This window comes from Gouania willdenowi, chromosome 10 (assembly GCF_900634775.1).
Source record: "Gouania willdenowi chromosome 10, fGouWil2.1, whole genome shotgun sequence".
In the NCBI taxonomy this organism is placed as follows: Eukaryota; Metazoa; Chordata; class Actinopteri; order Blenniiformes; family Gobiesocidae; genus Gouania; species Gouania willdenowi.
In genome coordinates, this window is record NC_041053.1 from 33,234,197 (window position 1) to 33,249,450 (window position 15,254).

Sequence of the window (15,254 nt, forward strand, 5' to 3'; positions counted from 1 at the left end):
AGCTGTGAGTTGTCACATGTTTTTCCAATTTCTGGAGAAGCATGTGGTATTTTATTATTATTATTATTATTATTATTATTATTATTATTATTATTATTTAGCAACAAATAGAGTCGTCATACCTACAAACTATATATTCTGTTTACAAAATGCTGCCTTTTACAGTCTGAGTTTAACTGTTTATTGAAATTGAAATGTTTATTTAAATCATGTTTTTAGCTCACAATATGAAATTTTATATATCCACTTCAAATCTTTTTTTGCTGTGTTTACTTTTTAATGGGTTAGGTATAACTTTACAAAATTCAACCATCAAGTGCACGTCAATTTTATTCTCAGTGATATATTTATGCATTCTCTTACCTTGATGAAGAAATAAACAAACAGGTAGACTAACTCATTTGGACACAAATAGCCCATGACTTTAACAGATCTGTCAAAGGCCTCGCCCTACTCAGGCATTATCCACACCGTCATATTCTTTCCTTCAGACCAAGAGAGGGGGGTGGGGGGTTGGCACGCTGCTGTGTGAAGCTGGAAAATGGGCTGCGGTTGTTTTCTTTGCAAAAACACCTGTCTAAACAGCAGTGAAAGCCAAGGGCAAGACTCGACTGTCAGCGTCGGTGACAGCTCCTGACAAAAATTCACCCAGAGACAATCCCTAAGACGTCCACTCAAGCAAAACAATGCACGTGTGCTGGAATGACCCCAGCTGGGTCACCTCACTCGCCTTTAAGACTTCTCTCTCTGCAACACAACTTTAGCAGCACCTGGGAAAAGGAAGCGCAGGCGGTATCTGTCCATGAAGGCAAGACACGGCCCTTCTTTGTGTTCCTGTCTCAGGTGATTTCAATGCTTCTAATCCCTCAGCGGTTTCAGTGACAATAAAAAAAAAAGATGTATAAACCCAAAACCAGAAGCCTCTTACAGTTTTGTGACAGCAACAAAAGGCCTCACCAGTTAAGTGATTAATTAATACAGCTTACAAGCATTAATAAAGCTGTTTGTGTCATCTGTCGAGGGGGGATTTACAAGGCATTTCAGTGAAGATTTACAGAACAAAGACTAGCTGGGCTCATTAGATATCAGAGACTTAACCGGTCTGTACAGAAGGGGATCTCCGGTTGGATCAGGTTTCAATCCTTATGCTTAAATTTCAACACATGAATCTATAATCTGTAACAGTTTGGTTCACATCATCTACCAATTGTGTGTGTATATCCTGGCCTATGGTTTGTGTTTGCAGCATAGCATGAAAAATTGCAGTGACACCGAGGCCCAAAACGTGGTCATATGTTCACAAAGGTTGGATAATGACAAAGTCTGCTCATATTCAGGTCTGCAAAAAGGAAGTAAACCTATACTCCTTAAACCAACATTAGCGTCTAATTGAGAGTTTCTGCCATATGAACCATTTTTACTATTTTTTTTTAAATAAAATACAGAATGTGTCTCAAACTAGTGATGTTAAATTAAGTTATAAAAACCAAACAATATAAGACAAAAACCAACAGACCGCATCGACCAAATATTTCCTATTACTAGATTGTAAGTGTGTAAGAAAAACCCCATGGACTATATTAACCCTTTATATAGGCAAGTATGTGTGTTCTGTAAATGTATGTGATTTCCCCAAAGCCAATAATTCAATCTAACAACTTATTTACCCACTTATCCAAAAAAACAGTGTGAGTCTACGAAAGCCTATTTTAGTTTGGTATTGAGAAAAGTTGACCAGTCCCATGTATCAACATTGTTAGGTCTTTATTTTCAACTGATAGCACATTTTTAATGACTCTCCAACTTCAGACCCCATACATAACCTGTTTTTTTTAACTGGAATCTTACATCCTGCTATGTTAAATTTGTGGAAATCTGACCAAAAGTGTTGCCTTGTAGTGATCTGCATAATATTTGACTTTATCAAAGGCAAATATGAGGATACAGTTTTAAAGGTATTGATTTGGTTGTATGTGGCTCTATGGTATTAGCTCTATGTTAATCCACCATCTTTAAAATTAATGAAGGAAGAAATAACATTTAGTAGATAAATGTAATAAAGTTTAAACATAGCACTCTGGAAATCAACCAATCAAACTTTATTTATATCGCACCTTTCTTACAAATTCAATTGTAGATTCAAATGGTTCACAGAAATTTGCTAATTCAATTCTACTTTATTTGTATAGCGCAAATTACAACAAAGTCCTCTCAATGTGATTGACAGAAGTTAAAAAATTATAAAAAGGTTTAAATACTAATGCACACAGAAGTAATTTGATTTAAAAAAAAATAATAATTAAAAAGACGATAAAATAAGGAAGAGTCCGCAAGAAAATGGAACTTTTTTTAGAACTACAAAACATTAAAATTAGCATTAAAAAATTACAAATTAAGAACCCGTAAAATGTAAAAAAAAAAAAAAAAAAAAGCCAGACTGAATAAATAGGTTTTTAGCAAATGATTTACTTCTGGCTCTAAATGATATAAATGCTCTACATCATAATGTATTTAGAGGTGGGACGATAAACTGACTTCACGATACAATACGACAGACGATAATCGGCTTGCAATAAGAAAGGAAAAATTACAAAAAAAACGTATTTATTTGACTTTATCTCTGAACACACTTATATACTTACTCTGGGTATGACCTATTCAATTCAATAGAAACAAGGAAAATAAAGACATAACGTAACAACCTGGGGTGTATACCTCGCGTACCCTCAAAAATACATCTTGCACCTTTTTAATATTGCGTCGCACAATATATCGTCCCACTTTTAGTTGCAAACTCATCACAACGATAACTGGGTTGAAGTATATACGTCAGGGTTCTCGTATATTGGTTGTACCTGACCTTTCATTACATCTTCCCCTCTTATTGTCTCTCTTAATTTTCTTACCAAGAGACAAAATAATAAAATGTCATTGCGTACAGTGACATGGCTTCATCAGCTGTTGTGAGAACCATAAAAAAATTAGAAAACGTTTGGTCCTGAACCAACATCTAATCTAAATGAGGAGCAGCGTATCTTCCATGGAACAGAAGGAAACCACGGGGAAAAAAAAACACGGAATCAATAAAAACATTTAGACCCTTACAAAAACATAACTTTTTAATTGTGATTTTTTTTTTTTCAAAGCAACAATTTCATTTTGAAACACAAAAAGCACAACACCTCTGTATACAACTAACCCTTGCTTTGAACATACATTATACCCATGTCAAAGACATTGTACGGTATCTATATAATCAAACTAAGCCATTATGTGTTAAAATAACTCTTCCATTAGGTGCTTTGACATGAAGCAGATTGGCTTTGTATTATACAAGTACATGATTTACATCATTTCACTCTTTTTTTTTTGTTTGTTTGTTACATTCTTACCATGCCAGTCATTTTACAAATACTTCTCAGGTTGAATAAGGCTATACAGAGATATCTAAAAACATTGTGTGTGTGTGTGTGTGTGTGTGTGTGTGTGTGTGTGTGTGTGTGTGTGTGTGTGTGTGTGTGTGTGTGTGTGCGTGTGTGTGTGTGTGTGTGTGTGTGTGTGTGTGTGTGTGTGTGTGTGTGTGTGTGTGTGTGTGTGTTTAGTGAAGGAAATCACTGAACAACGCACATAGAGCTGCGAGTCGGGTTGACCGTCCTGGCTACAGTGTCCTGACTGTAGTTCACGATGTCTGCCTTCACCACTCGCTGAAAAATGTCAGAGATCAGACAAATCAAATACAGGAAGTGGAAAAATGGAAGTAAAATTTTTAATTAGCTCCCTTTTTCCCCTTCACAAACTTTCTAGCCCAGCAGATATGTAGCAATATTAGGCTGATGTTCACTTCTGGAAGAAAGCATGAAAATGTGTACATAGGGGTTTTCGTGTATGCTGAATCAATTTTTAATAAGATCCACTGAAAATCAAGAAATCCGAGATGGCCGCCGCCCATATGACCAATTTGGATATTTTTTCATAACTTTGGTTCCATTTGACATAGAAGCATGATCTCAGTGGTGAATTATACACTACCGGTCAAAAGTTTTAGAAGGCCCTAATTTTTCCAGTTTTTTATTGCAAGTCAAGTCGTGAATAGCTTGAAATGGGACAAGGGTAAGCACTGAACAGCCAGAGGTAATAAAAATAAAAAAAATAAATAAAAAAGATGGTTAGGTTATACAAAAGTGAAAAATAATGTATATACAAATAGGCCTCTTTCAGGAAATATGAAGTGGGTTAACAATTTAAAGCTGTTCTACAGCAATGAAGGTTGAATCAGCCTTGAAAGCTGGTGCTACTAATTCCTACAGGTGTTCCAACTTTTCTTGGTTACTTACAACCCCCTCTGTCTGCATAAAAGCAGTGTTGGAACACACTGTACTTTGATGAGTCAGAAGTTTAGAATACATTTTGGTCTATAAATTGATTCCATGATTTCCTTTTCAACTCAAATTGCTTATTTGTTCTATGCTTTCGTTTCAGAGTGCAATGACAATAGAAAAAGTGTGGTTTTCTAAAACTTTTGACTGGGAGTGTAGGTTTTCAGCGTCAAGGAATTCAATAACATATCTTAAAATACCATAAATTGCGCTAAGAGCAAGATCCAAGATGGCCTCCATCCACATTGCGAATTTCAATCTTACCATAACTTCAGTTCAATTAGACATATTTTTGACATATCTGACAGGTTATTCAGGGCCAACCTGTGTCATAAGTATAAAACTATAAAAGCAGAAAATAACTTTTGCTGAGTAATAAGTATGTGAGCTTGCTTGTTAAGTTACTAAAGAGGCTCAGCTGCAAATTTATTACGTAACTACTCTTGTTCCCGAGGAGGGTGAATATATGCAGCAATGATGTGACTATCGCGTCTAAACAAACTCAATATTGTAGCTACAAGAGACGTTGCCAGAAACAAAATGTTATTGTACTCCTTGCAATGACAATAAAGCTTCTATTTTATATAATGGAGAAGGTTTACAGAAGCTTGCTCAATATAGATCAGGGTTGGGGTCAATTGATTTTTTTCCATTACAATTGCGTCTTCAATTATTTATGTTCAATTACAACTCAATTATGATTACAGTGACTGGCTTTTTTTCCAATTACAATTAAAATCACAATTATTTTTCCCCTGAAAGTCAGTTACACTTATGTTCTCAATTACAATTAATCACAATTACCAAGCCTGAAATAAATAACCCCATGAATTATATCCTTTCTCTTATGTTAGCATCTCTATTCAAGACATGGGTCAATTTTGATCACAATTATAATTACATCATAATTACATCGTAATTAATTATCAATTACGCGATTACAATTATAATTGACCCCAACCCTGATTTACATCGTGAGGAATTCAGTCAATTCTAAAGGGAAAAGGTGGAATACTGTGCCTAATAAAGTCACCAGTGATTATACAAGACTACAAAGTTCAAAAGGTCATCTAACTTATCTCTGACAGTGTCTATAATATTTCGTTCAGGGGCTTTAGGGGTCGTGCCCTGAACTCATGAAGTAGGAGCTGAAGGTCAAACTGGAGTCTGGTTTATTACTACCATGTATGTTTCTATCATTACATCACACAGACTAAAACACACATCTCTCAGAATCGTTCTCAACGCACATGGCAACACAACCAAGAAGGAGTTCTTAGGCTAACTTAGCTTAATTTGGCTCTTTTTTATCTAATGCCAAATAACTGACTACAATGTGACATTGATGTAAATGCAGATACATACTTCCAGCTATTGAACTGAGCATATTTTGCTCTGCTGGCTGTTGTTTTCATGTCTAATCTGGACTTCGTTCTGTGGGTAGTTCACCAGCTCAGCCTTCACAATCCTCTGAGTAGATTCAGTGTGCCACAAGAAGAAGAAGAAGAAGAAGAGGCATGCAAGATGGAGAAAAATAAAGAAAAAAGACAAACACAGAGTCAGCACAAGGACAAGGACGATGACACGAGAGAGCATGACACGGGTGAGAAAATGGAAACTGCAAACAAGACAAGAAAAGAAAAGACAGCAGATGAAAAATTTACTTTGGTGACTAAATGGGTTTCAACGTTAAAAAAAACAGCTAATGCAAACAGATCAGCCTGCAATTAACCTTGAACCCAAAGAGCTTTTATTTCAAACAAACCTAAAACAACAAAGTGGAAACCCTTTCAAAAAAGGTAAAACAAATGATTGTAAGATAATATTGACTTCTAAAAAGTATTTGGTTCATATAAAACTAAAAAAAAAAAAACTCAATACAACTGTTATTGGGCTTAATGCAGTGGTTCCCAACCTTTTTCAGGTTGTGACACATTTTTATATCACAAATTTCTGGTGACCCCAGAGACTTTTTTTTCTCTAAAGCTAGTTTTTTTTTTTTATCATATTTGTTATACTGTGTTACAAATGTACAAAGTAACCATGTGCCAGCTCAAATATTTTTATACTGCATTTTATTTGAACTAGATTAAACTAGTTAAAATCTCCTCCATGAACCGCCACCTTAACCTGGTGGAGGGGTTTGAGTACCCAAATGATTGTGGGAGCTATGTTGTCGGGGGCTTAATGTCCCCAGTAAGGTTTGAAAGCCACATGTGATGAAGAAACAACAAAGGAAGTTTACGTTGCCCGGATTGGCGCTAGTGGGGCCCCGCCCTGGAAAAGATGACGTGGCCCACCCTCCCGTAGGCTCATCACCAGCAGGAGGGATCACATGGGGCCGGTGCTTTGTGGATCGGGCAGTAATCCAAGGCGGGAGCCTTGGCAATCCCATCCCCAGCTACAGAAGCTGGCTTTAGGGGCATGGAAGGTCACCTCACTGTCGGGGAAGGAGCCCAAGCTTGTGTGCGAGGTTGAGAAGTTACGACTAGATATAGTCAGCCTTGAATCGACACATAGCGAGGGCTTTGGAACCAGTCTTCTCGAGAGGGGTTGGACTCTCTTCCACTCTGGAGTTGCCAATGGTGAGAGGTGCCGGGCTGGGGTGGGAATACTTCTTGCCCCCTGACTCAGTGCCTGTACGTTGGAGTTTACTCCGGTAGACGAGAAGGTAGCCTCCCTCCGCCTTCGGGTGGGGGTACAGATTCTGACTGTTCTTTGTGCCAATGTGCCAAAAAGCAGCTCAGAGTATCCACCCTTCTTGGATTCCTTAGAGGGAGTACTGGAGAGTGCTCCTTCTGGGGATTCTCTAGTTCTGCTGGGAGACTTAAACAATCACGTTGGCAATGACAGTGGGACCTGGAAGGGCGTGATTGGAAGGAACGCCGCCCCTGATCGAAACCCAAGCGGTACTTTGCTAATGGGTTCTGTGCTCGTCACAGATTGTCCATAACAAACATCATATTTAGGCATAAGATTGTCCATATATGCACTTAGCACCAGGACACCTTAGGCCGCAGTTCGATGATCTACTTCGTAGTCATGTCGTCGGACTTGCAGCTGCGTGTCTTGGACACTCGGGTGAAGAGAGGGGCGGAGCTGTCAACCAAACACCACCTGGTGGTGAGTTGGCTCCGATGGCGGGGGAAGATGCGAGTTAGGCCTGGCAGACCCAAACGTTTTGTGAGAGTCTGGCAGAGTCTCCGAAAAGCTTCAACCATGTCTCGGGGGAGGCAGGGAACATTGGGTCCGAGTGGGCCATGTTCTGTGTGCTGTGGCGGCAACACCCTAACCTATTGGTGGACACCGAGGGTGAGGGATGCCATCAAGCTGAAGAAGGAGTCCTATCTGGCCTTTTTGGCCTGTGGGACTCCGGAGGCAGCAGACAGGTACCGACGGGCCAATCAGAGTGCAGCCACGGCGGTAGCAGAGGCAAAAACTCGGACATGGGAGGAGTTTGGTGAAGCCATGGAAAACAACTTCCGGATGGCTTTGAAGAGGTTCTGGACCACAATCCAACGTCTCAGGAGGGGGAGCGGTTCACTGTCAACAATGTGTATGGTGCGGATGGTGCACTGCTGACCATAACTCAAGACATTGTGGATCGGTGGAAGGAATACTTCGAAGACCTCCTCAATGCCACCGACACGCCTTCCGATGAGGAAGCAGAGCCTGAGGACCCAGGAGTGGATTCTCCTATCTCTGGGGCTGAGGTTGCCGAGGTGGTTAAAAAGCTCCTCGGTGGATGAGATACGCCCGGAGTTCCTAAAGGCCCTGGATGTTGTGGCGCTGTTATAGATGACACGGCTCTGCAGCATTGCATAGACATTGGGGGCAGTGCCTCTAGATTGGCAGACCAGGGTGGTGGTCCCCCTTTTTAAGAAGGGGGATCGGAGGGTGTGTTCCAACTATAGAGGGATACTCCTCAGCCTCCCCGGTAAGGTCTATTTGCGGGTACTAGAGAGGAGGGTCCGCCGGATGGTCGAACCTCACATCCAGGAGAAGCAATGCGGTTTTCGTCCTGGTCGTGGAACTGTGGACCAGCTCTACATCCTCAAAAGGGTCCTTGAGGGTGCATGGGTGTTTGCCCAACCAGTCCACATGTGTTTAGTGGACTTGGAGAGGGCATTCGACCGTTTCACTCGGGGAATCCTTTAAGGGGTCCTCCGGGAGTATGAGGTATTGGACCCCCTGATAAGGTCTGTTTGTTCCCCTTACAACCAGAGTCAGAACTTGGTCAGCATTGCCGGCAGTAAGTCGAACTCGTTTCCAGTGAAGGTTGGACTCTGCCAGGGCTGCTCTTTGTCACGGATTCTGTTCACAACTTTTATGGACAGAATTTCTAGGGGCAGCCAGGGCGTTGAGGGGGTACGGTTTGGGGGCCTCATGATTGCATCACTGTTTTTTGCAGATGATGTGGTCCTGTTGGCTTTATCAAGCCATGAGCTTCCACTCTCACTAGATCGGTTCACAGCCAAGTGTGAAGCACCTCTAAATCCGAGTCCATGGTTCTTGACCGGAAAAAGGTGGAGTGCCTTCTCTGGGTTGGGTATGAGATCCTGCCCCAAGATGGACGGATGGATGAAAGGATTAATATTTGAGAAAGTGAAAGTATAAAATACAGTTGCTTGCGATTGTGTGTGGTGTTTCAATTTGAAAAAGAATAATAAATATTTATGATATTTGTGCTTTCTGACTCTTCTTTTACTCTGTCTATGTCTGTCATATTATGTCTTGTCTTTTTAATTGTTCAAAATAGATCAATAAAAAAATAAATACAATTGAAAAAATTAAGAATACAGTTTTATTCAGTCATTTATTTGATTTTATTATTACTAGACGTTTCAGGCAACCCCAAATGGGGTCACGACCCCAAGGCAGGAAAAACCCTGGCTTAATGTTATCCGAAAAACTGTCTAAGACTTGAAAATATATAAATAAATGAAAAGAAAATACACAGAAATGCAGGAAAAATGTGTTCATGGCAGAGAACACTAAACATTGAATTAAATATGTTTTTTTTTTTTTTTTGATAAATAATAACACTCAAATGTGTACATTTTTATTAGCATTGTTAGAAATTAATGCATTAAACTACAATAATGTAATAATAATAATGTTCCACAAGGCCAGAAATATGTCAGTGATTTAATTCAACACTGTAAATAAATCAGACTGGATCTGTATTGTCCCATCTGGGTTTTTTCCAATTATTTTCCTGAGCCTTTTAACAGTAATGTTGTATGTAATTTGTAAATAAAGTCAACGATTGCTGACACAAGCAATCATACTCCATCGGAGCGCATGTTTAAAACAGCATACACTGGATAGTGTGGCATGAGAGTGAGTCAGACCACACTTTGCTTTGTCTGAACAGACCACATGGTTGACTGCCTGATTAATGAGCTGCCGAGTCCTAGTGTCGGAGTGTGTGAGTGATCCGTGGAACCTGCTATCTGATCCAGCATACGCAGAGAGCTGCCAGGCAGATATAATACTGTTGGAGGTTGTGACCCTCATGTTCAACTCTCTAAACCTGACAGTTGATAATCAGGGTTTGCTAAACCCAGAGCCATGATCTGCTGAATGCCTGATGATTATCTATGAAAAGACACCTTTTCATGATGTAAGATACATACATTTTAGAAGACGTACAGGAAAAGATGTGAAAGTAGATTTTTTTTAAATTGGAAGAAAAAAAATATTTTACATATTTTTTAAAGAATTTCAGGCATAAATTCTGCTATCTTGCAACAAAGCCTGATGCCTGCAGCTCAATACAAGCTTTTAGCCATTTTAACTATTATTTTAACACATTTTATCCAAGCATTGTCAGCATATGGTGGGTCAATTCACCATATGACAACAAACAGCAGATCTACAAAATGCCGTATACAGGGTTCCCACACTTTTTTCACAATGACATTTCAAAACTTTTCCAAAATATTTTACCAAATTTCCATAACTTAGTTTTGAAAAGCTAAGATCTATTCAAGACCACGTGGTACAGGGAATGCAAGTTGTGTCCATAACCTATGTATCATATAGCATTGTACAAAAATGCAATTGCCTTTGACACACATTTTGCAATATTTTTTAAATAACAATGCATCAGCTATTGAATGTAACATTAAACAACAACTAAGTGGAACCATGTTTAATTATAAGAGTATATGATTACAATTTAAATTTGCAGACATTTATTAAAAGCGATGTACAACACAAGGTGTTAAGGGACTTAACAACCCATAGCAATAGCAAAGGTTGGATTTTAAACATTAAAATTAAATAAACTGTATTTCAAAAACTTTTCCAAAGCAGTTAAATTATTCCATGACTTTTCAAGACTGAAAACATTTCAAATTATTGCTGTAACCAGCAATATATTGTGCTGGTTACAGGTTCTCTCATTAGGTTACTTGAACTGAGAAGTCATCATAATTTGCATTGGATTATCTTTATAATATTGAGGTACTCAAGGTTTCAGAAAATATGTGTGTAATTCTCTGTAATGTCAAATCCCTGTGAATGAAAAAGAATGAAATGGGTCTGAGAAGTAGTTGAGAGACTACCTTTTCAGATTAATCAATATTGATTTTAATATTAAGTTGAGGGTTTTTGTTATTTCTGGGATTGCCTTTGGTGTTCCTTTACTTTACATATTGGGATGGCTGCAGAAGACATATTTAAGAAGCACAGACAAATGAAAACAGACATATGTTTACATAACTTGACTGTTAGTGCTCTACATAGTAAACTTGTTCGTTTGAGTGTTTATCTCAGGTGTTATGTTTGGCTTTGTTTCACCACCTCTCCTAAAGCTATCAAAGTGCAAACACTGAAGTGCAAACTGGATGTAACCTTTAACGCAGCTTAATTAGCCAGGATTAAAGCACTTTGTGTTACTGACAGGTATATCAGTGGAGGAGTGGAAGAACAACAAAGATGGACAGCTCCATTAGCGAGTGACCATTATCAGCTCGTCCCATGCACTGGTAGTTATGGGAGAGGAGCTTGAGAATTTGGCGAGTCCTTCCCCTAGATGCGCTGCCTTCTCAGAGGGTCCTGACCTCCCTGTAGCTTCCCGTCTCTTCCACCACTGCCCAGCCAGTGTGGCTCCAGCGGGTCATATCAAACCAGGATTAATGCCTCTGGAGGAGGTGACCTTGTAAATCCCACAGCTGCCACTACTGGGCACCTTGGACTGGGCTGGCAAGCAGAAATCCTGTTCTATCCCACAACAGTGGGGAGATAAACCAAATAAATCAGAAAGCCGCAGAGTAACCTCGTCACCCTTATGCGCACACCCGCCTACCTTTGACCTCTGACTTCACGCATTAATGTGGCCAATGTGCATCTATTTACAGATGGGCAGTGTCAGTGGCAGGTATACCACCACAGGAGGCAGACGTAACAAACTTGTGTTTACACAACAAGAAGCCTTTACAGTGCGTGGTGACCTGCATTGACCTTACACACTCCCACTGACCTGCACAAAGTTCAGGCATACCACCACGGCACAAAACCCTGAGAAAGAAGAAACCAAAACACAAGCTACTTCTTACCCTGTACCAACTTATTTCTAAGCCATGTTTTAAGTCAGTAATGTATGAGATTTTGTGTAGAAGACATCGTAAAATTTATTTTATTATTTTTTTAAATCCCTGTAAAGTGAGACCCGATAGGCTGTTTGGATGAAACCTGAGAGAATAACAGTGAAGATGTTATTGCTCACCTGGGACTGCTCCATTTCTGCTTTGTTTAACTTCACACCAAGAATTTCTGCTGCTACTCTTTGAAAACACAGATACACCTTAGGGAGAGAAGAAAAAGACAAAAAAGATGAAAATGGACAGTGCTAGATATCATCCATATTTTATAATGACTTATCCAGTTAAGTCTCCACTTACTGAATCCCCTGTTTTGGCTGAAACGAACTGGCTGATGAGGCCATTCTCTTGGCAGAAGCGCTGGTGTTTGTCAGCTTTCACTGTCCTCATGTGCTCCAGGTCGACTGTAGATTTAAAAAATACATAAAAATGTGATGTACAAAAAAAACATCTCTGCACTAATAAATTGGACTTGCTGAGGCGGAATGCCAATAATTACAACAGTTATATTCATGAAAAACATGCATTTTTGTCTGGAAAAGATTTCAGCAGAATTATTTATTTATTTTATTATCAGATTTTTTTAGAATTGATCAGAATAATATACGGTAATGCAGTGTTTTTCAGCCTTGGGGTCGCCTTGAATTCACATGGGGTCCCTTGGAATGTCTAGTAATTGATGATAAATACTGATTGAAAATGTATTTTTAAAATGTTTTGATTCCTATTATTCTTTTTAAATTATAACACCACACACAATCCTGAACAACTTTATTCCATACTTTCACAAATATAAATCTAGTAAAATAAAATATCTGATCTGGTACATCTTGTCACTTTGTGTCCTAATTCTGGCAACAAAAAGCATTATCAAAAGCTAATTGTAGAAGGAAAAAAAGCATCTGGGGTAAACAAAAATGCATCATACTAAAATGGGGTAACGACCCAAAAAAGGTTGGGAACTAGTGCAGGAATGTAAGAAATGCACAGCTGTGAATCAAGGAATACAGACATTAATTGAAGATTAATTTAGATGAAGCTAGGTAATTTTGTCCCATAAATATTAAACACTTTTAGGGAGGGAAACTTTCCTCTACCTGTGAAAGTTATTGAAATGCATTTCTTTAAAAGAGCAACAATTACGGTATTAAGGTATTTGCACGTATCAACTTTCGAGTGTGAAACATGCATGTACTGTGAACTTTGATGAAACTCTTTGAATTCAAATGCAAATGTTTTAGTAGGGCAATTCTGTAGCTCCAAGCCTCCATTCTCAGCTGGTATCAAAGCTAGATGCGACACATTTCTCAATGTAAGCCTAGTAGAGCTGCACCCTGAAGCCATGAACTCCAAACTGACCTGAAACAAAAAATCCAGCCCAGCTGTGCAGTGATGATCAGAAGACAATGCATGAATGACCAAAGACTTGAGGCTACACTCACAGTGAGAATATAAATAAAGAAAACACTTTGACTTATGATAGTACCAGATTTTTAAGGTTGGCACCAGGGCCTGAATTATAGGAAGATCACAGACAAGGTGATTTACTATGAGCTTAGAATGCAATGGTTTTGTTCGAAATTGCATACTACCGTACTACTCATACTAAGTCTGACGTCAAAATGAGTATGTAGGGTGTTCACATTAGATACTCAGGAAATACCCGTATGTATACTATATCGAGACAATATTGAAGTATGCGAAGTGGGCACACTTATGTTAATGTTCTTATCGATTTTTAAGCTGTTGAACGTTTTCTGCTGCACATTTTGATCATGTAAAGCACATTGAGTTGCCTTGTGTATGAAATGCACTACACAAATATATTTCGCTTGCCTTGCCTAGTCATACTCAACTGCCCGATGATGCATTGCAAGCGGAATGTAAAATCGTCCTGCAGCAGCTTCAAGTTAAAAATCAAACATCCCCCTTTTCAAAACAAAAGCATCTTCTTCTAGTTATTTTTAACACTTTTGTAAATGGGGCTCTTGTTTGGAAGTTAACCGGAAGTTTTGTTAGTAGCATAATGGCGGCAGGTCTCCAAAAGTCTCCGAAAAATCGGCATAACGTGAGTTTCCGCAAGTTTTATGGATCAAATGACTAGATGTTGATATTCTACTTGGTTACTTTCTCGCTTAAAATACTTCCAGAACTTTTAAAGGTGGTAAATAAAGGGTGCTTCTGGTTTTTGTCGTTGTAGGTTCGAAATGCATCTTGGGAAACTAGGAAGTATATTTCAGTAAGAATGGTCATCATCCTAATTCTCCAAACCATACTTATAGTATATAGTAGACAGTATATACTAATTTAGTTTGTAGTACAGAGTATGCCATTTCAAACACAGCCAATGTCTTCCTTTTCCACAATTGTAAAGATGTGTTGTTAGACTCCTGTGCAGTGATACTGGGGGCTTTGCTTCTCTGCTTCCTGACCGAGGGGTCATACAGGGGTCTATGTGGAAGGTCACCTGGGGGTCCTGTTGCTGAAAGTAATAGCTTTGTCCTTTATTTCTGGCTTTGTGCAGAAAGGGGGCCACACCCGGTATCTGGTATATAGGAGTCTATATTAGTCAGAGGAAGCCAGAATACTGTACGGTGTCGCATTTCTCTCATCCCCCCGAGTTTTAGTCTTTGTATAAGTTTTTTATCATAGATGTGAAGGATTGTTGTTCTCTTCCAATGCCTCTTACAGCGTGTTTGTGTGTGAGGTTGTTAGAAGGGAAGGAGTACAGATAAGCAGAAAAAAGAGAAGTCAAATACATTGCATACTTGTATTTCTGTAATAGAACAATGACTCCCCCAAAAAAAGCAAAAGGCCATAAAAGACACATCTAAAAATGAATTATATCAGACGATAACAAATATAATCACCGCCATAAGTGACATGTAAACACAAACCTTTTTGTGCAAGGGGGCAGACACTTTTACTACGACTCGAGGCCAGAGACACGTCATGTCTCTGGCCCGGCGTAAACAGAGCTGTCCTGCAGGCGTCAGCGGGTTATTAATTTCAGTCATTAACAGAGGAGGTACACAACATGCTACTACATGTAAACAATGGTAATCCTTTAGATCCTGCACACTTGGGAAAGCTTGTCATTCCCGCGTCAGGGTCACATTAGGAAATGTTCAAACAATGGATCCAACCGATAAGTGTGTGTCATAACAATGTGGAATAAAGGAGGTCAAATGTAAATTTCCTGAAACTCAATGGCAAGATTTAGGGGGGACGGGGTTAACATTTGCTATCCATTAAATGCAGTAAGTAA

At 39.1% G+C, this 15,254-nt stretch overlaps 1 protein-coding gene across 2 annotated transcripts in view; it reads right to left on the reverse strand.

Moving 5' to 3' along the window:
• Positions 1 to 3,372: 3,372 nt before the first annotated feature.
• Positions 3,373 to 15,254, reverse strand: part of rab28 (RAB28, member RAS oncogene family) — a 38,676-nt gene continuing 26,794 nt past the window's right edge. Inside the window, exons 5-8 of one of the 2 annotated variants that reach the window (XM_028460540.1) lie at positions 12,287 to 12,390; positions 12,112 to 12,189; positions 5,742 to 5,846; positions 3,575 to 3,704 (exon numbers count right to left, since the gene is read on the reverse strand). In XM_028460540.1, the coding sequence (XP_028316341.1) occupies positions 5,748 to 5,846; positions 12,112 to 12,189; positions 12,287 to 12,390 (281 nt within the window). In that variant the 3' untranslated portion in view covers positions 3,575 to 3,704; positions 5,742 to 5,747. Of the gene's footprint in view, positions 3,705 to 5,741; positions 5,847 to 12,111; positions 12,190 to 12,286; positions 12,391 to 15,254 lie in introns of both variants that reach the window. The other variant, XM_028460541.1, reaches the window with a different exon arrangement.